Here is a 23,719-nt window from a genome sequence, read left to right as displayed (position 1 = left end):
TGAAGTAAAGGAAGAAGAAGCTTTGCTTTGGGTTTAGGTTTTGCATCAATTCCATACATTTGGGACTCCAATTTTTCTCTCTATCATGCCCCCTAAATTTTCACGTTCAGGAGGTGTGAACCTATCAATATTATAATTCAACAAAACTTCATCCCAGGATCCAAACACATATTTGAGTATATTGATAAAACATTCAAATCATTCGCATCTATAATTCCACAGTTTATAAAACCTATGCAGTTTAAAATCATATACCATAACACTCAATAAATTATAAAATCTGAACATAATTCACCAAGATAATAACCACCTCATAAATCCACAAGTGTGGTATTCTATATAATCACAAAAACTAATATTTACAACATGTTCATATCATTATACAAATTAAACTTAACACTATAAAATCATAAACATGAAAGGTTCTTTAAACTTTTACAAAACTCATAAGCTCATATTTACTATCAACATTTAATTAGACACCAAGTATACTTATACAATAAAAGCATATCATCCACTAAAGATTTGTCCCAAAATCTTCTAACTTTCCAAAGCCTTGATCCAATTTAAATATTTAAGTGAGCGACAAGCTATCCTAAAAAAATTATATAGCAACAGAGTGAGCAAATAGAGCTCAGCAAACGACTAACATATCTATGACGAAAGAAGATAGTTTCAAACAAATAAGGTACCAAATACAAGGCAGGAATACAATAGTTCATAGGTAGCCACTCAACAAATGTAGAATTACAATGCCATTTCATTTGAAGCATGTTTTGTTCATAATAAGAGAGTAAAGACTAATTGGAGTATATCAATGAAGTAAGGAGTGTTTTGGAGCATATCAATGGTATATGAAATGTTTCAGAATATATTAATAATATATGAAGCATTTTAGAGTATATCAATAGCATATGAAATGTTTTGGAGCATATCAAAGGCATATGAAATATTTTGGAGCATATCAAAGGCAGATGAAACATTTCAAAGCATATCAATGGTGGATAAAATGTTTTGGAACATATCAATGACGTATAAAATGTTTCAGAATATATCAATGGCATATGAAGCATTTTGGAGCATATCAATGACATATGAAATGTTTCGGAGCATATCAATGACATATGAAATATTTCGGAGTATATCAATGGCAGATGAAATATTTCGGAGCATATCAATAGCAGATGAAATATTTTAGAATATATCAATGACATATAAAGCATTTTGAAGTATATCAATGGCATATGAAATGTTTCGGATCATATCAATGGCATATGAAACATTTCAAAGAATATCATTAGCGGATGAAACATTTCGGAGCATATCAATAGCAAATGAAACATTTCATAGCAGTTTCGAAACATATCAATAGTATATGAAATATTTCAGAATATATCAATAACAAATACAAATCAAAAGCTCAAATGTCGCATTTGACATTACATACATTTCATTATTATCCAAAGCATATATAAAAATATATAATCAAAGCTCTGTTTATCATATCAAACATATAGATGGTGAAGTGGAATCATAACATAATATGGTCCATCCGTTTCTGAATGACTACCAAACTTAATCTAAAGCATCGCGGGCTCTAGGCACATACCCTTTACCATTTCTGGCAAAGTTTCAAATAATCCCTTTACCATTTCTAGCAAAGGTTCATATTATCCCACAAATATTAGAGTACAAAAGGGTATTATGAACAATAAAATTAGGATATATCAGAAACACAAGCGGATAACGGAATGTATATGCCTATACAAAACAGTGTGATACAAACATAAACTTTACATAATAGATTCAGGTATATAAATAATTGAAGGATAAGAGTGAACAGAAATTCAAAGCAATAATTTAAAGCTCAATTGAAGCAAGGATTTTAGCTGAAATTAATTTCTAAAGTGATGAAACAAGAATAGGCAAAATCAATCAAAGCTCGATTTTAATAGAATTTGAGATGCACATTGCATAAATTATTTGAAAAACTAATTATGCTCCAATTTACGAAAAATGGGGTCTTTCGAAAAATATATCATATTAATTTTTGATAAATCAAATTTTGTATGAATAAGAGTTTCCAACAAGGAGTTATAAATAATTTAGTAACCTAAGGTCAGAGAATATTATCTCTATTTTGCAGAATTCATAGAGTTGATTCGAACATATGATTCAATAGGAATTATGCTCCAAATTATATAAATCTGATATGCACAAAAATATTTATAAATCTAGTTTTTGATAAATCAGGGTTTTCAACATAGAGTTATAAGCAAGAGTACTGAAAGGTCAAAACTAATAGTCTGTGTTTTACAGATTTCATAGGGCCAATTGAAAGAATAGTTTGAATAGACAAGTAGACTCCAAATTTATTAGTTTTAATAGTAAAAGAAAGTCTATAAATTTATTTTCAGATAAATATGGTTTTTTCAAAATCAAGAATCTAAGCACTATGGCTAGAATAAGGCAAAAAGGTCTGAAAAATTCCAAATTCACTATTTTATACCCAAACGATATAAATATTATGTTTGAAGCCAAAATCTTTCAAAATTTTTAGAATTAAGATGAAATCAAAGATCAAAATTCTGTAGGAAGGGGTTAGAACACTTGCTTTAGAAAAATTTGAGTCCCAAATTTGTTGAATTGATATAAAATCTTAAGCCAAAGCAAAGCTTCTTCTTCCTCTACTTCAATTCCTCTTCCCTTCTCAATCCTACATTATTTGCAGCAGGTTTCCCACCTTTAGTTTCTCCTCTAATATATTAGATTTGGCAAATAAGGATTGCAAGGTGGCAAGCATGCATAAAAGATGCTTATGTGTCATCCATGGAACAAACATAGGTGACACCAATCTTAGGTTAGCTAGTGACACATGTCCACTATTTTTTTAAACTTAATATGAATCTTTCACAAATCATATCAAAATTTTAATATTTACATTTAGGTCCCAACATTACAAAATAGCCCTTATAAAATTAAAAAAAATAAGAGATGTACTTCTATATGTGCTTTGGATAAGAATGAAATATATGCAATGACATAGCCTTCTGTTTCATAAAATAAAAGAGCTTCTGTTTTGCTTATAATCATCCAAAAACACTAATTTGTTTTATAATTTCTCATATATTTTATGTATGATTGAGTTTTTGTTATGACTTTATTTTTTCAAATCTAGATGTCTTAACTCTTTTATTATTAAATTCTGAGTCATTGTCTCTTTTACTCTTAGTGAACTTATCATGACACCAAAAGTATTAAATTCTCATTAGGATCTATAAAATATATATAATTTATAATCATTCACTACTTCACTCATTAACTCTATAAACCCAAGACCAACTTAAAAATCATTAATAACCACAAAAGAGGTTATTTCTTCTTTACAAGTCACATCAATTTAGATTTTTTAATAACATTATATGCAAAGTGTACTTTTATAATAATACCATGTTAAGCCACCAAAAATTTACCAAAATCTTTTATCATTATATTACCTCAGCCCACACCTAATATTAAGATGAGTGACAAACTAACTTAAAAAATTTATATAGCAATATATGAGCTATAAAGCTCGGTAAATGACTAACATATCTATGACTAAAAGATAATAAATTATATAACATAAGAATCAAGGTATAGATAACAAATTATATAACATAAGAATTGCATAGATACAAGAGTCATATATATATCATTTTATTAGAAGCATACTTAACAAGTAAGCAATGAGCAACATATAAACTACTCAGTATCAAGATACAAGTTATAAGCTCAGGAGTATAGTCACATTTGATATTTTCTTTTAGTTCATTCATAACAATAGAGTAAAGAATATTATAAGAGCATACCAAGAAATAAATACAAAACATTAACTCAAATGTAATATTTGACATTTTATTCATTTCATTTATATTCAAATAGCATATAGGGACACATAAACATCTACTTTAGAAAATATGTTAAAAAAAATATAAAAAATGAAGTAAGATCGTATTAATCTATTTCTAGATAACCATTAATATTATTCTCTCATAGAGCTCCATCCTCTCGGATGAAGTCATTGGGGCTAACAAGAGCATTATAAGTTCTACACATAACTCCTTTTTTTATTTCTAGCATATCATCTCATAATTATCAAAATATAAAAGGATATTCTGAAAGTCAGAATGTATAGGAAGCAACAAATGCACATACGATGCAATATGAGACAATCATGAACTAATGATAAGATATACAAAAATTTAAAGTAGCCACATAAAACTCATTTATGGGAGGAATTTTAGCTAAAGTTCACAAAGATAGAAACAAAAACTAATAAATTTAAGAATAAATCTGTTTTGGTAGAATATATGAGGTATATTGCACTAGATATTTAGATAATAAATTATACTCTAATTTATTCAAACAAAATATATTTTTGAAAAATATATGAGTCTTTTTTTAGATGAAATAAGTTTTGTATAAATTAGAGTTATCTACTTGATTTAGTATAGAGAGGTCAGAACATATTTGTATAAATTAGAGTTATCTCTATTTAATAAAATTTAAATAATCAAAAGAAATAAATATTTAAATAAATATTTATACTTCAAATCAACTAAATAAGATATTGAAAGAAAGATCTAAGAGTTTAGTTTATAATAAATTTTTTTTCTCTCAAATGTAAATTTTATACAAAGAAATAAATAAGAATCTAGTTTTCAAATAATTAAGTTTTACCCAAATCAAAATTTTACATAAAATATTATAGTTAAGATAAGACAAATATGTTAGAATTTTCATAAATTCTAGATTAACAAATTTATCATTCAATCTTGGGTTAAAATACTTGTTTTAAAAAAAAGTTAATTCCAAGGGTGATGATGAATTGGTACAAAATCCTCGAATACCACCCTTTTTTTCTTCATCAATTTTTCTTCTCTTCTCTAGTCTAAGATCAGTCACAGTAAAATTCTCATATGATAATTATTTTTATTTTTTCTCTAATTATTTAGGTTTAGATAATATAAAAATAATAATATGATAAACATGCATTAAGAAAAACATACGTATCATCAATAAAATGCATAGTAGATGACTCCGCTCAAAAACAGACTAGAAGACGATGGAGAGGGCTCCATCACACAGAGTTATCATTTACGATTACATTCGGAAGAGACAAGAGTTAAACAACCTTTATTCAATTACCCTTGAGGAGATGAACCGATCTCATGTGAGGTATTGATAGGTTCGCTGCACCGATTCAGATGCTTTTTAGTCATTAAAGAAAAAAAAAGGTGGGATGCTTCCCAGTAAAAGATGGAACTTTTCTGAATAAATCACCCCAATTCTTTTACATATGTATACACTTATTATTAATAATAGTTGTTATATATTTCTGAATTCTAATTGATATTTATGTATCTTAATAATCCTGATTAATGGTATTTAGTCTATGGAGGTTGACTGAGGGGTGTACTGTGTGAGAGGGGCATTCATTAGAGTGTACAGGGTTATTCCGTTATTTTGAAGCCTTGATAGGATATATATGTAAAAATAATTAGTGTATTCAAGAAAATAAAGTATTTTTCTTTTTTTACCCAACAAAGAAATATAACCTTTATCTAATCCCACCTTCTCGCCCAAGGAAAACAATAAGAAAAATCAGCTAATAAATTTACCTGTAAATATAAATAAAATTAAATGCCCGAAGCACCGCCACTCTTTCCCCTCTTTGCTCTCTCTCCCTCGAACGGGAAGCGTCGTCTTCTTTTCTCGATTCCACTTCCGCCAAACCCTAATTGGTGCGTTGCTACCTGCGATCTGATCGGGTTCCGAAACCCTAATTTCTGGTCTAGGAAAAATCTCGAACTCCGGCATGGACGACTGCAGCGGCACAGCCACTACGGTGGCCCAAGCCATCGCCGCCGCACTGGATTGGGGCTCTCCCCCCGACGCCCGGAAGGCGGCCGTCGACTACCTGGAATCCGTCAGCATTTCTGAACTCACGCTACGCAACGTCCTTTTCTTGAATTTGATCAGTCACGGTTGCTGTTCTTCTTCCAGAGTGGTCTTCCTAAAATTTTCTTCCCGTTGCGATCCACTGGATTGCTCTTGGTTTATGCTTGTAGTATGGCATATTCGAACAACCCCTGAGTGAGCCCAATAATTAGGTTAGGAAATAACACAATTTGCAGATTGTTAGGTCAATACTGAAAGAAACGGGGTGGCAAAAGGGGGAATAACATTGAAATATAAAGGATGACAGATTGCTGCTAAAGTTGCGGAAATGTATGTCAAGTTTTTACTAGTTGCTATTACTCAGAATTGGTGTGATCATAGGCCGTGAAAGCTTAAAAGAGGTTCCTTGGCAGGAAATTCAGATAAATGACATTAAATATGATTAAAATAAAACTAGAGACTGGCTCCGTCAAATATGCTGAAAAGATTGTAAATGTTATGGCATATTGTAAAAGATTGCTGTTCTTCTTCCAGAGTGGTCTTCCTAAAATTTTCTTCCCATTGTGATCCACTGGATTGCTCTTGGTTTACGCTTGTAGTATGGCATATTCGAATGACCCCTGAGTGAGCCCAATAATTAGCTCAGGAAATAACACAATTTGCAGATTGTTAGGTCAATCCTGAAACAAACGGGGTGGCAAAAGGTGTGAAAAAGGAGGAATAAGATTGAAATATAAAGGATGACAGATTGCTGCTAAAGTTGCAGAAATGTATGTCAAGTTTGTACTAGATGCTATTACTCAGAATTGATATGATCATGTACTGTGAAAGCTTAAAAGAGGTTCCTTGGTACGAAATTCAGAGAAATGACATTAAATATGATTAAAATAAAACTAGAGACTGGCTCTGTCAAATATGCTGAAAAGATTGTAAATGTTATCTTTTAACAGTGATTCACAAAAAAAGATACAAAAAATCTGTCTTAAGTTGGTGCAAACTTACATTTCCATTACTGTGATAAAAAAATGCTCTCATATGTTATTAATAAGGTTCTATTTTCATTTTCTATTTTGGTGGTTTTGTGTATTCAAAAAGGCATGGTAATGGAGTGTGTAGCTTAAATGTTAGATTAAAAAAAAAAAAAGGATCTAAGTAGTTGAGATATTTGGAACTTCTATTTGTGCTGATTTTTTATAGGCTGTAAACCTTCATCGTTGCACATTAGAACCTTGATTTGTTAGCAGGTTAACTCTGTTCTTTATTCTATATAAATCTAGAAAAAAAATTGGGCCTTTAGTTTGTAGCATTGCAATATCTACATGTGAAGGCATAAGTATTTTTGTAGTTTTGGATTTTACTTGTGGCTAAGTTCTTTAAGATAGTTTTAAAACTTCTTTTTATTCAAATAGATACTTTGTTTCTCACAGAGCAGATTGGATGATTGTTTCAGGACTAACGGAACCTGGTCCCCTTGGTTCGTTGATCACATAACCATGCTTGACTTTCAGGTGTTATGATTCTGGAGTTTTCATCAGTATTAATTTGAACTTTTGTAACTCAAGTTGATTATCATCAAAATGGAGATTTGACAATGTGTCAGTTGTTTAAGGAAACTTGACAGTTGCAGATCAATGCACAATGTTGCTAAGATGTATACTGGAAGCATTGAAAATGGCTACTTTTATGTTTGATCTAATATGACATGTGCTCTAAAGTTTAATACTTTGACAGGCAGTGGAATTTTTAGTCTAAGAAGTTAGTTTATACTTTATAGTGATAGGATATTGCAATCCGTGATTTCCATTATCTGCAACCATTTACCAGTTGAACTCCATTTCATTGTCAAAACTGTATCTTTTTTGTGCATGTGACTGAAATCAATGTCTAGGTAGGAGCTCCAACATATCTGATCTTAGACGTTTGTGATGTTCATATATTTACATTAATATGCTATGCAGGTTAAGAGTGGTGACATTCGAACTTTGGCAAGCACATCTCTGATTCTAGTTCAGAGGAATTGGCCATCAGAGATCCGGCTACATGGGTTCAAGTTATTGCAGGTTTGTTCACATAGAGCATCTTTTTTTTATCCTTCATCTAACATGCTACATGAGAATTTTTCAATAACTGGAATAATCTTTAACATGGTAAACATCAACATTATCATTGTTGAGTATCTAATTATAAAAGTACATTCTTTTTTCAAAGGGAAACTAATAGTCTATTTTATCATATCAATCTAATGGTATGCCTTAAGTTTAAGCAAATGATATTTAATTTAGTCATGGTGGTAGTTATTTACAGATACATATACATATACAGTTATCTATACTAGTGGATATTTAATTTTTCTATTGATAATTTTCTTTTATGATACTGGTTTGTACAAGTAAGTATGCTGCCATATATACTGGGACGTGATATGGTCTGACTGGTTGCTGAAATTGGTTTTCGGCTGAAATTCAAATCCTTAATATGATGTACAATAACAATATGTCCTTATCTTGATTTTCATGTATTATTGTAGCATTTGGTTCGATTTAGATGGGATGAGTTTAACATTACAGAAAGGAGAGAATTTGCAAACCTCACAATCAATATAGTATCAGAGGTGGTAAATCCTCATGAGGAATGGGCGCTGAAGAGTCAGACGGCTGCTTTAGTTGCTGAGGTGCTTGTGTTGCTTGGTCATTTGTTGTGAATTTTATATGGATCATTATGCAGATTATAATATAATTGCCTTTATTTTGGCACAAGGTTGTTCGAAGAGAAGGAGTAGCATTATGGCATGAGCTTCTACCAACTTTGGTTTCTCTATCGATCAAAGGTCCTATTGAGGTAACCTAATAACCCACTTTTAATTTTACTCCTCTTATCATTTAGTCATGTTGATTGTGTAGTGTGTACGGTACCATCCTTTTCTTTTTAAACTGCATATTACCATCTTTACAATCAACAATTTGTATATTTTTCTGTATGATGTCAGGCTGAGTTAGTTGCTATGGTGCTGAGGTGGCTTCCTGAAGACATAACAGTTCATAATGAGGACTTAGAAGGTTGCTATGGGTTTTCTCTTGGGTAGATTTTCCATAGTCAAGTTTTCTCTTTCTAGCTAATATGAAACAATGTTAAAATGAAAAGTAACATCTTTTCTTGCCTGGTTTGTTCTAATTCTGAGTTTCTAACAGGTGACAGGCGAAGAGTACTCTTGCGTGGGCTTACTGAATCATTGACTGAAATTTTTCCACTTCTATATTCTGTAAGTTTGTTGTGCCTCAATACTTTTGGAAAACTTGATTGTTTTGGTTCGATGAAGTGTTTGCACAATGGATACACAATTAAGTAGGTACATGATGCCTCATTTCAGTTGCTTGAAAAACATTTCGGGGCTGCTTTGAGTGAGTTTGCAGGACAACAGTTGGATGCAGCAAAACAGCATGCATCTACTGTAATAGCTTCTCTGAATGCTGTAAATGCATATGCTGAATGGGCTCCTGTGCCTGATCTTGCTAAATATGGTTTGATTCACGGGTATGTTATTAATTATTATCTGATACATCTCTTGGTTAGCAAAATGCAAAATTAATAGATATCCTGTGAGGACATTAATCATTTCTTTTCGACAGATGTGGGTCCTTACTGCAGTATAATGAATTTCGCCTCCATGCTTGTGAGTTTTTTAAATTCATCTGTCAAAGGTATGATTGTTTGTATATAGGAAGTGAAACCTATTTCAGTTTTGTGGTTGAAATCCTTGTTGAACCTTGTTTTGTGCAAACAGGAAAAGACCTACTGATGCTACAGCTGTGGAGTTTGATTCTGCAATGACGATGATCTTCCAGATTTTAATGAATGTGTCTAGAGAATTCCTGAGCAGATCTAGGTCAAATTTTACTGCAATTGATGAAACCGAGTTTGAGTTTGTCGAATGTATATGTGAGTGCATGGTAACTTTGGCTTCTTCCAACATGCAATGTATTACCGGGGATGGAACAACAACAACTCAATTTCTTCAGCAGGTGAAACCAAGGATGTCTGAGATCTTACAAGACCTGCATCATTGAGAGCTGTTCTTTTAACAACTTTTACAGAAAAAATTTATTTGCTTCAAATGAAGCTATGTTCATTTTATTTTTCCATTTCTGCATAATTTTAGGTTCAGCTTATTCTATGATGAGACTGAAACTGTCTTTCTTGAGCTAGTGCCCAAGAATTTTAAAATGGTTGAAGGATCACCTTGGATAATAGTGTAGGAATATTTGAAGGCCAGAAAGATGGACATAGGGTTTAAGAGAAATGGTTGATCAATGATTCAAGGGATAGATGATAGAATAAAAAATAATAGTAATTGGATCAACCTCATCCTCCTAGACTTTTTTGATTTTCCTACTTATTCTAGGTTGTCATTGCAACTGGAAATAAGGAAATTATAAATAATGAAGATGAGAAAAGCTATGTAAAGCAATGTGCTTCAGTCAGACGCACACAAATTTCATCTTAGGAGAGACTTATTTGTATATGATATCAGTCATTTTTGACACAGCACAACATGTGATTTTTTGGCTAATATTGATTTTGCATGTAAAAGTAATGTGGAGTTATGGATTTTTTATAACACCCTCGAGTTACAATATGTGTTAAAAATTAGGACCCATACAAAATAACACAACTTTAGAATCCTATTCCATCCTGTCTAATTGTAACACAAAATGGTATCTATGCAAACAAATCTGTACATCTCAGAAGCTTAGTCATCTAAATGTGATCTGTGGCCTAACTTGAATCATTCTTGTGTCACATAGGCCCCTGCGTTGATAGTAATTATCACATGCTTTAGTTTCATTATATTGACTATTATTATAAATAAACTTATCCCATAATTAGATAATGTTTAACCTCTGTGTGTCTATATTCCTGGTCCAAAACATACTTGCAAGTTGCATGTACTTATAGACATACATGTATCATATTCATATATCCATACTCATAGACATATATGCATAGATATAATCCACAAGAAATAAGCTTGCTCATTTTGGCTATTTATGTAGTATTTGACATAAATATTTTTCATGGGGTTTTATGGTTTAAGTGTTTAGTGCTACATGCGCTTGGCTCTTATTAACTGATAGGCAACCTTGAGTGATGCATTAAGTAGTTCTATACGTATGATCTTGTTAAGAATAATGGTTGACTCTCTTTCTGTATTTTTACACTCGCGTATTAGCAATTTTCATGGCTTCTTGGTTTAACTCATGTACTTAACTGGAAGTGGTTATGCGGTCGTAGATATGAAATTTTATAGATTTTAATTTTGGCCATCTGAAAGCTAGATGAATATAAGGTTTCGTACCTTACAGCATTAGAAATTAGATGTCAGACATCACATTGATACTGAAAGATTAAATGTTTTGGTTTGAAAGCTTGGTAATTTTGTTAGAACCCTCCACCTAGCTACAAAATTTTATTTTCGGTGTACACTTTGCCTGACACCCATGTTCTTCCAATTTCCAGTTTCCAGTTTCCAGTTTCCAATTTCCATTGACCATTTAACAGATCCTTTAACACAGTTTGAATTTCAAGTGCAGTCAGCTTTACATGTATCATTTTTCAACATTTTTAGATGCTTACGGTCTGATACCCTGAATATGCTTCTTTGTCTGTGTATACATAATAAACTTATTTTTTAAAGATGCATTCAAGAGTGTGTTTTTACTTGTAAAAATATAGCAACAGGCATCTTCAAAAGTTTCATCTTGAAAACAAAATGTATTTTGCAGTTTCCTATTCATCTGATCTCCTCCACAGTAGCGCACCTTTTTGTACATGCTACTTGTCATAGTGCATTATATTTTAGTGGTTAAAGAGTCCTGGTATATGCTTATGTTTTACATAATTCTCAGTTAACTTTTAGTCCTACAGAAGAAAAAGTTCTGTTCTCTTACTTTATTTACCAGATGTGGCTAGCACAATATATTAAGTTATATGTTGTATGATCTATAATTTCTAATCTTGACTTTATTGAATTATTATTTAGAAGTTTTTAGGTGCCTGGTAAATTCCAATTATATCCAATTATTCATTCACAGGTAGAACCTTCCTTTTGCCTCGATTGGAGAAACTGCTGTTCTTGTTGCAGTTCAACCAACCAATTTAGAGTCTAACACTTTGTTTTTTGAAATACTTTTTGAACGTGTGACATTTTTCAATTCCTCCATCTTCCCTTTAAAATGTAAACTTCCCTTTTTGATGAAATTAGGGCAGCGAATTATTCTTCAACATTGTATGTCCCATTACATATCTCTATTGAGGTTTTTGTTCTTTGCAAATGGTTAGCGATCGTTTCACCTTCCAATACTGTGTTTTAGCATGACAATTTGCATCTTGATGGGATGCATAGTGCCTTTGTTATAAGTTCTCTTGATTTTTTGTTGCTTTGGTTAGTTATGCATTAATTCCATATATTCTCTTTGCAGATGGTGGAGTACTACCAACATGTAAAGTTTGGCCTCCACTTCCAATCTTTGCTCTTTTGGCTTGTATGTATTAGTTCTTGCCCAGAATTATTTTTACCTACAGTGTCAGATATAAGTTGATATCATTATTTCATATTGGTGTGTGCATAACTAGGTTGGGATATAACTTGTCCTGTGATGCTAACAGGCAATAATGAGAGAACCTGTATCAAAGGTGAAAGGCGGTGGACAGATTGGTGGGGACAATTCTGCTGTTGGTAACTCTGAAGTTTCTTCCAGACCTACAGAAAAAGAAAAGAAAGGGGTGTCAGCTTTCATCAATGATGACATTTGTGCAGCTATCTTGGATATTTCTTTCCAGAGAATGTTAAAGAAAAATCCTTCTGCAACCAACATATCAACATCTAAAGCAGTTGAACTTTGGGATGATGAGTTTGATTCAAGAACTGACTTCAGCCAATACCGCTCTAGGCTGGTAAGACTTTTTCTGATTCAATTAATGTGGTGCATTATGTAACATCCTTTCATGCCTGTGTTGTTTTCCTAACTATATGGAAGTGAATAACTTTTTTCATAGAATTTAATGTTCATGGAAATTTGGATTGTATTTTGTCAATATCCTGATTGGACATAGCTATGCCATATTCTTTAATAAATTAATATATAATTGTTGCATATGCTCCGGTGTAGCAACAATTGTGGATGACATTTGTTACCAACTTGATCAATCTTTTTCATCTACTCGGCTCCTTTTATTTGCTTAGGAAACTTTTCAAATATTTGGTCAGTTTTATGTTCATTTGTATCTCAATTTTGTTAAAATAGTTGTTGGATGGACATTTATCATGTCCTTTTTTTTTCTGTCAGCTGTAATTTAGTTATGAAAGCTGACCTTTGCTAGACCCTGACAGCTTATTTGTGAGTTGGAGGCCTATTTCATAACTGTCATTTCTTTGCATGAGTCGCTAAGTATTGGACAAGATACAAGTTACTTGATGCATCAAGTTCTTTATTTCTTATATGGGTTGCAAACCACTGAATGGTGGAACTGCTTGATAAGCATAAGAAGACTAGTACTTATTAAAAAGCAAGAGATAAGTATTATCTTGGGAACTTAATAACAGTGATTGCAAAAGGCGCTTGGGCGCTCGCCTAGGCGCTCGGGCGAGGCGAGGCGAGGCCCGAGCGCCTCGCTAATGTCCCAGGCGGCGCGCTTCAAACAAGCGCCGCCTGGGCGCTCGCCCGAGCCCAGGCGCTGGGCGCTTCGGGCGAGCGCCTGGGTAAACCAAGGCGACCGAACCAGAATTTTAGGTCTGGTTCGGTCCTGGTTCGGTTGTTAGTTGGTTCAATCGAACCAACTAAACCGATATAACCCCAACCCTAACCCTAACCCAACACTAACCTGCTGTCGTTGCCGCTCTCGATCCCGATCCCGATCCCGATCGCGATCTCGTCGCTCGCTGCCGTTGCTCCCGCTGCTCGCTGCTGTCGCTGCTCGCGCCTCCCGCGAGCCTTCCCGCTGCTCGCGCCTCCCGCGAGCCCTCTCGCTGCTCGCGCCTCCTGCGAGCCCTCCCGCTGCTCGCGCCTCCCGTGAGCCCTATCGCTTCTCGCATCTCCTGCGAGCCCTCCCGCGAGCCTTCCCGCTGCTCGCGCCTCCCTCAAGCCCTCCCGCTGCTCACGCCTCTCGCGAGCCCTCCCGCTGCTCGCGCCTCCCACGAGCCCTCTCGCCTCCTGCGAGCCCTCCTGCGAGCCTTCCCGCTGCTCGCGCCTTCCGCTCCCTTTCCCTTTCCCGCTACTGCTGCCGCCGCTCGCCGCTACTGCCGCCGCTGCCGCCGCTTCCTCGTTTCTCCATCAGGCTCAGTATACTCTTAATATTAAGTTTATTTGAATTTTGAAATGATTAATTTTCTGTTAATAGATTAATAATATATTATTTTGATTTTAATGTTGTTAATTTTTATTTATTTGAAATTATTGTTATAATTATATTATATATTTTTATAATTTAGATAATTTTAAATAATTATATTATATATTTTTATAATTATATTATATATTTTTATAATTTAGCGCCTCGCTTCGCTCGGGCGAGCGCCTAGCGCCTCGGGCGTTTGTGGACCTTGGCGCCTAGCACTTTTTAAATCACTGTTTAATAACCTCCACTTCACAGATGTAAATTCAAGAAGTTAGTGCAATAGAGCTCTCAAATTCTGTTCAGTTTCACATATTCTCTTTGTTCCATTGTGAGTTTGTAACTTGGGATGCTATGACGTGCAATTGAGATTTAACTTTTTTTCACTTGTACTCTTAAGATTCACTGTCTAGTAACTAGCTGATCATCATAACCATTTAAATTGGGAGTGTTAATTCGTGGTCTGTCATAAAGCCTTGGTTAGCATGTGAGCCACAACTTGTAATATTCTGACTCATGGGTTGTATTTTGTTAGATCACATGGTTTCAGTAATGCAAAAAACTGAAAGCAAATACTACCTACTTATCCTTACTATTAAACTTTGTTCAGAATAACAGTTTAGAAATCTTATTGTGTTTGATTAGTCTAAGATCTTTTTGACAATCTTGTCCTGCACTGAATGTCCCAGCTGGAGCTCATCAGACTTGTTGCTGTTCAAAAGCCACTGGTAGCTGCAACAAGAGTTTCGGAGAGAATTAACCTGATACTCAAGAGTTATGTCCATGCTTCAGTGTCTGCGCAGGTTTTATGCTTAACTTCTATGGAGAACTAAGTTGCTAAATTCCAATTATCTTCCATCATTTGTTATAAAATTAATTTATTCCTAATATCCAAAAGTAAATGGAGAACTTTGTTATTGTGTTTGAACCTCAGGATGTAGCCTTAATAGAAAGTATGCAACTGGGACTTGAAACAGTTGTTGGTGCAATTTTTGATGGTTCAGCTGAATTTTTAAATAGCGCTGCTGAGTCCAAGTTCCAGTTATGCACAATTTTTGAAGGTTGTTTTTTAACTCTGATAGTATTGTGGGCTTGTATATTTTAATTGTTATTCCTGCCTGCTAAAATACCCTGGCTTTGATGTTTTCAGGTGTCCTTCAATGGTTCCTTTCTTTAAGCTGGACCGAACCAGCACTTGCAGTAATCCTTGGTAGATATTTGGATGCGATGGGGCCTTTTCTCAAATACTATCCTGATTCAGTTGCGAATGTTGTGAATAAACTTTTTGGGCTTTTGACATCACTTCCTATTGTGATCAAGGTTATGTTTAAAATCTATGTTTCTGACAGAAATATTGTGAAATTCAATTATATTCTCATTATTATACCTCTGAATTATTTGGACCTTCTTTTGCAGGATCCTTCTTTTAATAATGCTCGTCATGCTAGATTGCAAATTTGTACATCATTTATACGCATTGCAAAAGCTGCAGAAAGAAGTCTTCTTCCTCATATGAAGGTTCATTTAATAGTGTTAACCTCTCCTGAATGGAAATTTTTATAGGATGCATGCCTTTATGCATTACATATAAAATATTTGCTATATTAATTGCATTTATGATGAAATAGCATATGCTCTTGGGTATATGCTATTTGCAAGAGAAAGATATAATGTCTTTAACCTAGTCTGGATTCCTTCTGTTGCCTTCCCTGCCATTATGTGGCATTTGCTTAGAGGACACCATTTTGGTTTAAAAAATTACTATTTTTTGGGTAGAGGATTATTTTATTTAATTATGAGGTTTATTTTCTTTGTACATTGTAGAATATGGTATAATGAATGTCTTCATATCTGCTTCTTTGGGAACTCTATAATTTTTAGTTAAATTGGACTTGGATCTAGAAATGTGCTTTAGATGTATTTATTTAGGGGAAGTATACTTGTGTCTCAGAGTTAAATGATAAAAAGTTCTTTATACACTCCCCTAGATTTTCAGGAGTCAGGAGTGACAATTCATCATTTTTTGAAGTCTGAAAAAGAAAATTATTTTAACAGTTGCGAAGTACAAACCTTGGTAGTTGGTAGTAAAGTAGAAGTGTAGAACAATGAGCTCTTTTCCAAATTGACAGATGTATGCTTGCTCCAATACTCCAAATTTAAGTTATGTTGCAAAATGAATTCCCAACACAATATACCACCAGGCTTCAGAAATCAGGGACAAATTATATTGTCAGGAGAGCTCATTTATCAGTTCATCACAGTTTCAGTAAAAAAAAATTGTGGTCAGTTGACAAGTTTTGCATTAGGGAATTTCTCCCACTTGAGTATCTTGATCAATGCAGCATCAACTATGATAATACTGCAATGGAATTTGTAAATTATTCATCAAGATTCCTAGAGAAGTCATATAGGTGCAACATAGGTGTCCAATCATTGTGCTGATTGGTCCAACTTCTTTAACAATACATAAGGAATCCAAATTAATCCCCATTGTTCAACAAGATTTTATCAAGGTATTTATTTGAATCACCTCCTTAAAGTGCTTATAATGGCAAATTCTGAAGATTTAATTTCTCTAAAAAATTTATTGTTCTTTTCTGCCCATGGGAAATATTAAGCTGCAGCCTAAAGGCATTTCTTGGAGCCATTGGTCACACTCCTTCCTGCATAATTGTCTAAGAATCATTTGACTTCCTGATTAAACAAGCGAGCAGTTGTATGAATGTTAAAGAATGCACCAAAGGCTCCACAGTAGTTTCAGTAAAGGGACATTAAAAAAAGAGCATTTTATTCTCAGAGCTAGCTTGACAATATACACGAAGGTTTCTGCAACATGACTTCCTTAATCATAGTATATATTATTTGTTGTTGCTATTGAATATTTGAGTCTACAGATTAGGGTACAGCATAGGTGTACATATTATTAACATTAATGAAGTTTATAATGCTTAATTATTTTTGAAAAAATGATGATTTGGTAATTAAGGCTTTCACCATAGCTGAGCCTGTGGAACGTCAGATATATGCAGGTTGCAACAAAGAGGTTATTTTATAGATTTAAACACATAGTACCGACTCCTTTCTGGAGCAACATCACTGCTCCAAGGCCTGCCCACTTTCAAAACCATAGCCATGTTAATTATCAACCCCTTCTCTATTTTTCAGGTTTGTGATACTTATATAATTGTTTAATGAATCATTTAGGCAAAGATTAAACAAAAAATGGAATGAAGTTTCTGTACATCTAGAATTGATAGAAGGATTTTGGGTGATTAGGCATGAATTATATTTCTAATATCGCAGGGTATTGCGGACACCATGGCTTATCTACAAGGAGAAGGTCACTTACTTCGTGGTGAGCATAATCTTTTAGGTGAAGCATTTCTTATCATGGCATCTTCTGCTGGGTAATGTCTCATTCTTACTTTAGGTTTGCCTCATCAGCCACTTATAGTTCTTGTGGCTTTTTTTTTTTGGCAAGTGGCATGAAGAAAATATTTAAAATGTCATTCCATGTTCAGAATTCAACAGCAACAGGAAGTGTTAGCTTGGTTACTTGAACCATTAAGCAAGCAATGGACACAGTCAGAGTGGCAAAATGCTTTTCTATCCGACCCTGCTGGTCTAACTCGATTATGTTCTGATCCTCAATTTATGTGGTCAATTTACCATACTGTAACATTCTTTGAGAAGGCACTGAAAAGAAGTGGAATCAAAAAGTCTGTCCTGAATCTACAAGGAAGTTCAGTAGTCACTGATGTTTCCACTCAACCACATCCTATGTCTTCTCATTTATCATGGATGCTGCCCCCTCTCTTAAGGGTGAGTGGATTAACTGAAGCTTGATTATTCCTATATCCTCGTGCTAGTTTAAAGAACATGTTGCAAATTAGATCAAGGTAGACACAAACTTCAATGGTGCACCAGAATTATTTTGTTCTTTTATGACCACTTTGTATATGTAATCAGTTGCACTATCTTTTTGTTCGTCTACAGCTGATTCGTTCCATACATTCTCTTTGGTCTCAACCCATAACTCAAACTTTGACGAGCGAAATCAGTGCAGCAAAGGCTATGAATCATGTCGAGCAGGCTAGCCTTCTTGGTGAAAGCAATAAATTGTTCAAAGGTCTGTCCACTTCTGCAGATGGACCCCAGACTGACACATTGAGGGAAGGAGAGTCAAGTGAAAACGACATAAGAAATTGGTTAAAAGGAATCAGGGATAGTGGGTAAGGATGCCATTATTCTGCTTATCCATAATTCATTTGGGTATATAATTTCTTTGCATCATCCTTTGCTTCAAGCTTTGTTTCATCTTTGGCTGAGCTGGTATCATAGAAGCAAACAGACACATGCACAGGGGATGCACAATGAAAAAAATTGATATATTTTTAATGGATATGATTGTATAATAATATTAATGTTGAGTAGCTAGTCTTACTGTCTGGAAATAACTCCTGTTATCATTGTTGTTGCTGATTAAAAAAGGGAGAAAATGTGAACTTGGAAGTTCAGGTAGGAAATAAGACTCATAAGATAGAATCTGAGAGGAAAGTGAATAATTTTACATGTGATCTCAACAGGTGAGAACAACTCAGCTAATCATTTCTGTTGTTAGATATTTCGTGATAAATGAGATAAAATGTGTATGGAAACATCTTTTATTACTATCATCATAGTCACACTTGTGGATTAATATGGGATAAAATGTGATGGACCTAAAAGTGTTTGTAGGAAACAAGACATGTAGATGGTGTTTGATATGTTTTCTTTTTAGTGTTGGAACTAACTGTAGTCAGAATATAGAGCTTCGGTTTGGATTTATGAAAGACAGAGTAGGTATGTTCTTTACAGCTCCCATTCTCGAGGACTCATTAGTATACATTTTCAGTGATACAAAACCTCATATCAATTATATCAGTCCAAAAAAAGGATTTGAAAGAAAAATGTAAATCTTTGTTTTTTGTTCCAATTCCAGCTGATTCTAGTCACAATACCAATTGCGAACTAGCCAGACACCACTTGAAGATAAATAAAAATAAAAATAAATAATATAACATATATTTTCTTAAAAAATTAGATTCAAAACAACTAACATCTTATTTTTTCAAATGTTCAGTGATAAATGCCATTGTTGCTGTTTAGGTTAAGCAAAGGACAAAAAGTTAAGCACCTAGCTTTTAGGTGATACAAGTACATTTTATGGAGTGGAATTGTGGAGCCATAAATTAGGCCAGTATTCTAACAGATTGATTAGAGCTATGGAGTGTTATGGATGGTTGGATGCTCCTCACTATTTTGTCATAGGATGTAATTTAGGCAGCTAGCAAGAAATAATAACAGTCCAAAATATTTTGGAGACAGTATAAATTATGATAAGAAGATCTAGATTAACAAATCTGTCCCATTTATTTGCTAATCATTTAATTTTTACTAAAAAATGTTAAAACTAAAACATAGAAAAAGAAGCTTTGATTATTACCTTGATAGCATGGACTACTTTTGTATTGTTGATTAAGATGGGATAACAATAGGAAGGGGAAGAGAATGTGAAAGGAGAAAAGAAAGAGAAGGTGAGTGTTTGCTATTTTTTAATTTTTGCTCACCATTGGTGATCTCCTACTTGGCTGATGTCAGCATATCCTCCTAGAGACATAAAAGTGAGTTGTACATAGTGTGCACTTCATGGGAAAAGGGGAGAACTTGCTCTTTTTAACCAAACCTACATATCAGATTTTGCATAGGTCCTTGCATATTGATTTCCAGTAAATTATCAAGAACCTGGAAGCAAAGGGCCAAGGTGGATACCAAGGCATCTGCGCCTTGAACAATAAATTAGCGTATTGTTGGTTATATTGTTATGTTCACATGTATAAGTCATGGAAATATGTTGTGCTACAACAAATTTGTTCTACCACTTGAGAAGTCTGACACCCTTTATATGACAAAAAAGAGTAAGTATTCTTATTTGTCTTATAATATAGGATGGTTTATAAATTAAATGCAATATTTAGGTGATAGCTATTGGGTAATAACTGATAAGTATGGAACTACCTATTGTATCTGAATAAGTTGGTATGCTGAATTAAATTGGTACCATTAAATGCTTGGCACCTAAGATGATAAAGTTCATGATTCTCTTTTTATTATCTGTTTTTTCGAGACCTTTAGTGTTGTAAAAACCATACACAGAAGCCTTTTTAAAATTGGAATATCATTTCCATGCAATATAAAGTGAGTTATTATACTTGGAAATATTAACTTAAATGGGGTTTAAAGCAAAGGCTACAGCTGGAGCTGTTGTGATAATTGTTTGGATTGAAGTGTACACTTTTGCAATTGTTTATCAAACTTTTTAGTTTTTATGATGTTTGTTTTCTTTTTTTAGTGTATGATTCTATGGCCATACTGATATTTCCTGCTCTAAATTCCATGAAGCATTTAAAGTCTTGGCATTTGTCTTTTAGGGTCTTGAGGATCCATCTTTTTCAGTTTTGGCTCTGTGATCTGCTAATTTAGTGTTAAATGATATCTTTCAATGTTATGTTTATCTTCCACCTTGGGATGGGCTTCATGAGTTATTAGCACTTTTCAATTCCTGCACACTCCTTTTCGTTCTCTTTGGGTTTGCTGCTATGTCTTGCAATCCTGAAAGATTTTGCAGGTAATGCCTATAATATTAGCAATTTGTTCGAGTGACTGCAGGTACAATGTTATAGGTCTATCAGCAACCACAGGAGATACATTTTTTCGGTGCATTGAGAGTCACTCTGTTACATTAGCTCTAGTCGAGAATGTCCAATCTATGGAATTTAGACATCTGCGGCAACTTATCCACTTGGTCATCATTCCTATGGTCAAATTCTGTCCGCCAAATTTATGGGAGGTTTGGCTAGAGAGCATTTTACACCCATTACTCCTCCACTGTCATCAAGCTCTTGCTTGTTCATGGTCCAGTCTTCTACTTGACGGCAGGGCAAAGGTTCCTGATACCTTTGGCAATCTTTCTGGTTTGGAGCTGAAGGTGGAAGTGATGGAAGAAAAGTTGCTCCGTGACTTGACTCGGGAAGTGTGTTCTCTTCTCTCAGTTCTAGCTTCACCACCTCTTAATAGTGGACTTCCTTCTTTGGAGCATCTTGGACCTACTAATCGTGTAGACTCACTTAAAGAATTGAATGCATTTGTCTTAAATTCTATGGTCGGGTAAGAGTCCCAGGAAGACTCACAGCCTCAAATTTGTTCATTAGAAAAACACCCAATAGATTTTCTGGTGTTAGCATTTCTGTAGAGCTGATAATCATGGTTTTGCAGATTTCTCATGATGCACAAAGGTCTTGCTCTTCATGCGCTGAAAATAGGCATTGATGTCTTTGCATGGACAGATGGTGAAGCTGTGACTAAAGCTATCCCTTTCTGCGGAGCTATTATTCTTCTTGCTATCATGACAAACACTGTGGAACTTAGAGAATTTGTTGCTAAGGATTTATTCCTTGCTTTAATTAAAGGTCTAACTCTTGAGTCAAATGCTGTAACTAGCTCAGATATCCTCGGATTGTGTCGTGAAATATATGTCTATCTGGCAGATAGAGATCCTGCACCTAGACAGGTAAATTTGAAAACCTTTTGATTTAGTGTCGAGTCATAATTTTAAGAAGCAAAACTTTCATGCCAAATACAATTGGTATCATGAGGTGAATTTGTTTATAGGTTCTGCTGTCCCTCCCTTCTATTACAAGAGATGATTTGCTCGCTTTTGAGGATGCTCTGGCTAAAACAAGTAGCCCTAAGGAACAAAAACAACTTATTAAGAGCTTGCTTCTGTTAGCTACTGGAAACAAATTAAGAGCCCTTGCTACCCTTAAGAGCACAAACATCATAACGAATGTGACAGGTGAGAAACTCCATACCTTTTCACTTTTGTTTCTTTTGGTTCTTGTGGCATTTCTTTGTGATGTTTTGGTGTCTGTTACAACCATACATATCTCTCTGGATTTTCTTTTCCACCTTATGCCTGTTTTAACCTTGTATCTTGTTGGAAAACATGCCAGTAGTTGCAACAAATTGATGTGAAATATATGGCCCTTTTGACCCAGTGATATAACAATTGCTGATAATCGGATATAGCCTGTAACACGAATGAACAGACTAAGAAATAACTAACAAGGCATGCTTTAATCAAACCATCTTGGTGCTGCAACCTTAAATCTGTTTATGTTACGGCATATATGGGTGTTATCAGATCAATCAGGCCAATCATACATCATACTTTGAAGAGTATAGATTATAATCTGCTGCTGAACAAAACATAAGATGGAAATTATAATGATGCTTAATTGTGGTGGCACTAAATGCTTTCCATGACTTCCAGGTTATGGGAACATAACAGCTTGTAACAATTGATTTCTTTCCTACATTCGGATTCCTGTACAAATAATGAAATTGGATCATGCAAGTTTTTCTTGAGGATAGTGGACTTCATTACAATCCATTTTGTTATTTACATTTTGCAGGTAGATCACGGAGTTCAACCGCAACTTCTGGACCTAACATTGAAGAAGATGACACCATTGGCTTAGCGGCAATAACTTGAGATACTTTTATCTGTTCTGATCTCTAATCTTTTGGAGGATGGGTTCAGAAATTTCAGACTTGGATTTATAACCAAGACATACAAATTGTTGTGCCAAAAACAAATGCACGACTATTCATGATACCAAAGAGCAGAATCAAATTGTTTTCGTTCAATCAGGCCCCAGTAGGTTGTATCATAATGTTCAACAGATGTCTCTTTATCTTGGGTTTGTGTGGCATATCTATCCTTTGCGTTTGGATTTCCCTTGTGGAGTTAATTTATATGTTTCAGGTGCTGTATAATCTAAATATTATATAGTTCAATTGGCTATTTACTAGTTTGGGATCCATAAATATTACATGCACATGTAAACTACACTTGTATTTTGATTGTGCTTATGAGCGGCGGCAATTCACAGCATAAATGATTCTTTGGCACAAATCATCTGTGTTCATTATGTCATTACGTGGCATTGGCAAGGCTAAGATTTCTAAACCTAATTGTTGAGAATCTCTTGGCAACACTGTGTATGTCTATCTCAGGAGATTATACGTGCAAAGAAAATAAGAACACCTCAAAAAAATAATAATAAGCTGTAGTGTCTTTTCGATTGGATATATATATATATATATATATATATAGTTTTATTTTAATGCATGTGATTTTGGTTATGGATTTTTTAAGTCTTATGGTTTACTCGTATTTAAAATAATTTTTATATTTAAAAAAATATAGTAAATAAGTTTCTTAAATCAAGTTCAAGTTAATAAGCGTTAGAATCTGTTTACGTGGTATGTTGGCTCTTAATAAATC

The 23,719-nt window shown here is 34.1% G+C and overlaps 1 protein-coding gene across 5 annotated transcripts; it reads left to right on the top strand.

Moving 5' to 3' along the window:
- The first annotated feature begins 5,698 nt into the window (after window positions 1-5,698).
- Window positions 5,699-23,270, top strand: LOC135598973 (protein HASTY 1-like). Of its 5 annotated transcripts, none has more exons than XM_065093545.1 (23): window positions 5,699-5,971; window positions 7,371-7,451; window positions 7,902-8,003; window positions 8,471-8,614; window positions 8,701-8,781; window positions 8,930-8,999; window positions 9,132-9,202; window positions 9,311-9,474; window positions 9,570-9,641; window positions 9,725-9,962; window positions 12,420-12,482; window positions 12,607-12,894; window positions 15,021-15,134; window positions 15,266-15,392; window positions 15,482-15,651; window positions 15,748-15,849; window positions 17,635-17,738; window positions 17,853-18,153; window positions 18,328-18,563; window positions 21,040-21,537; window positions 21,646-21,940; window positions 22,042-22,225; window positions 22,845-23,270. In XM_065093545.1, the coding sequence occupies exons 1-23, from the start codon at window positions 5,861-5,863 to the stop codon at window positions 22,922-22,924; spliced, it is 3,696 nt and encodes a 1,231-aa protein (XP_064949617.1). In that variant the 5' UTR covers window positions 5,699-5,860; the 3' UTR covers window positions 22,925-23,270. The 5 variants fall into 5 exon arrangements, with proteins under 5 accessions (XP_064949617.1, XP_064949618.1, XP_064949619.1 ...); XM_065093547.1 differs by having other exon boundaries at window positions 5,814-5,971; window positions 7,394-7,451; XM_065093546.1 differs by lacking the exon at window positions 7,371-7,451.
- Window positions 23,271-23,719: the final 449 nt, after the last annotated feature.

Source organism: Musa acuminata, chromosome BXJ2-1 (genome assembly GCF_036884655.1).
Source record: "Musa acuminata AAA Group cultivar baxijiao chromosome BXJ2-1, Cavendish_Baxijiao_AAA, whole genome shotgun sequence".
In the NCBI taxonomy this organism is placed as follows: domain Eukaryota; kingdom Viridiplantae; phylum Streptophyta; class Magnoliopsida; order Zingiberales; family Musaceae; genus Musa; species Musa acuminata.
Note: the sequence above shows the minus strand (reverse complement) of the source record. Positions and strands in the feature narration are given on the sequence as shown.

Coding starts and splice junctions, on each gene's coding strand:
- LOC135598973 (XM_065093545.1), top strand. CDS start 5,861: ATGGACGACTGCAGCGGCACAGCCACTACGGTGGCCCAAGCCATCGCC. Junction 8,782..8,929: donor CGATCAAAGGTCCTATTGAG/GTAACCTAATAA, acceptor GTATGATGTCAG/GCTGAGTTAGTTGCTATGGT. Junction 18,564..21,039: donor AAAGGAATCAGGGATAGTGG/GTAAGGATGCCA, acceptor GAGTGACTGCAG/GTACAATGTTATAGGTCTAT.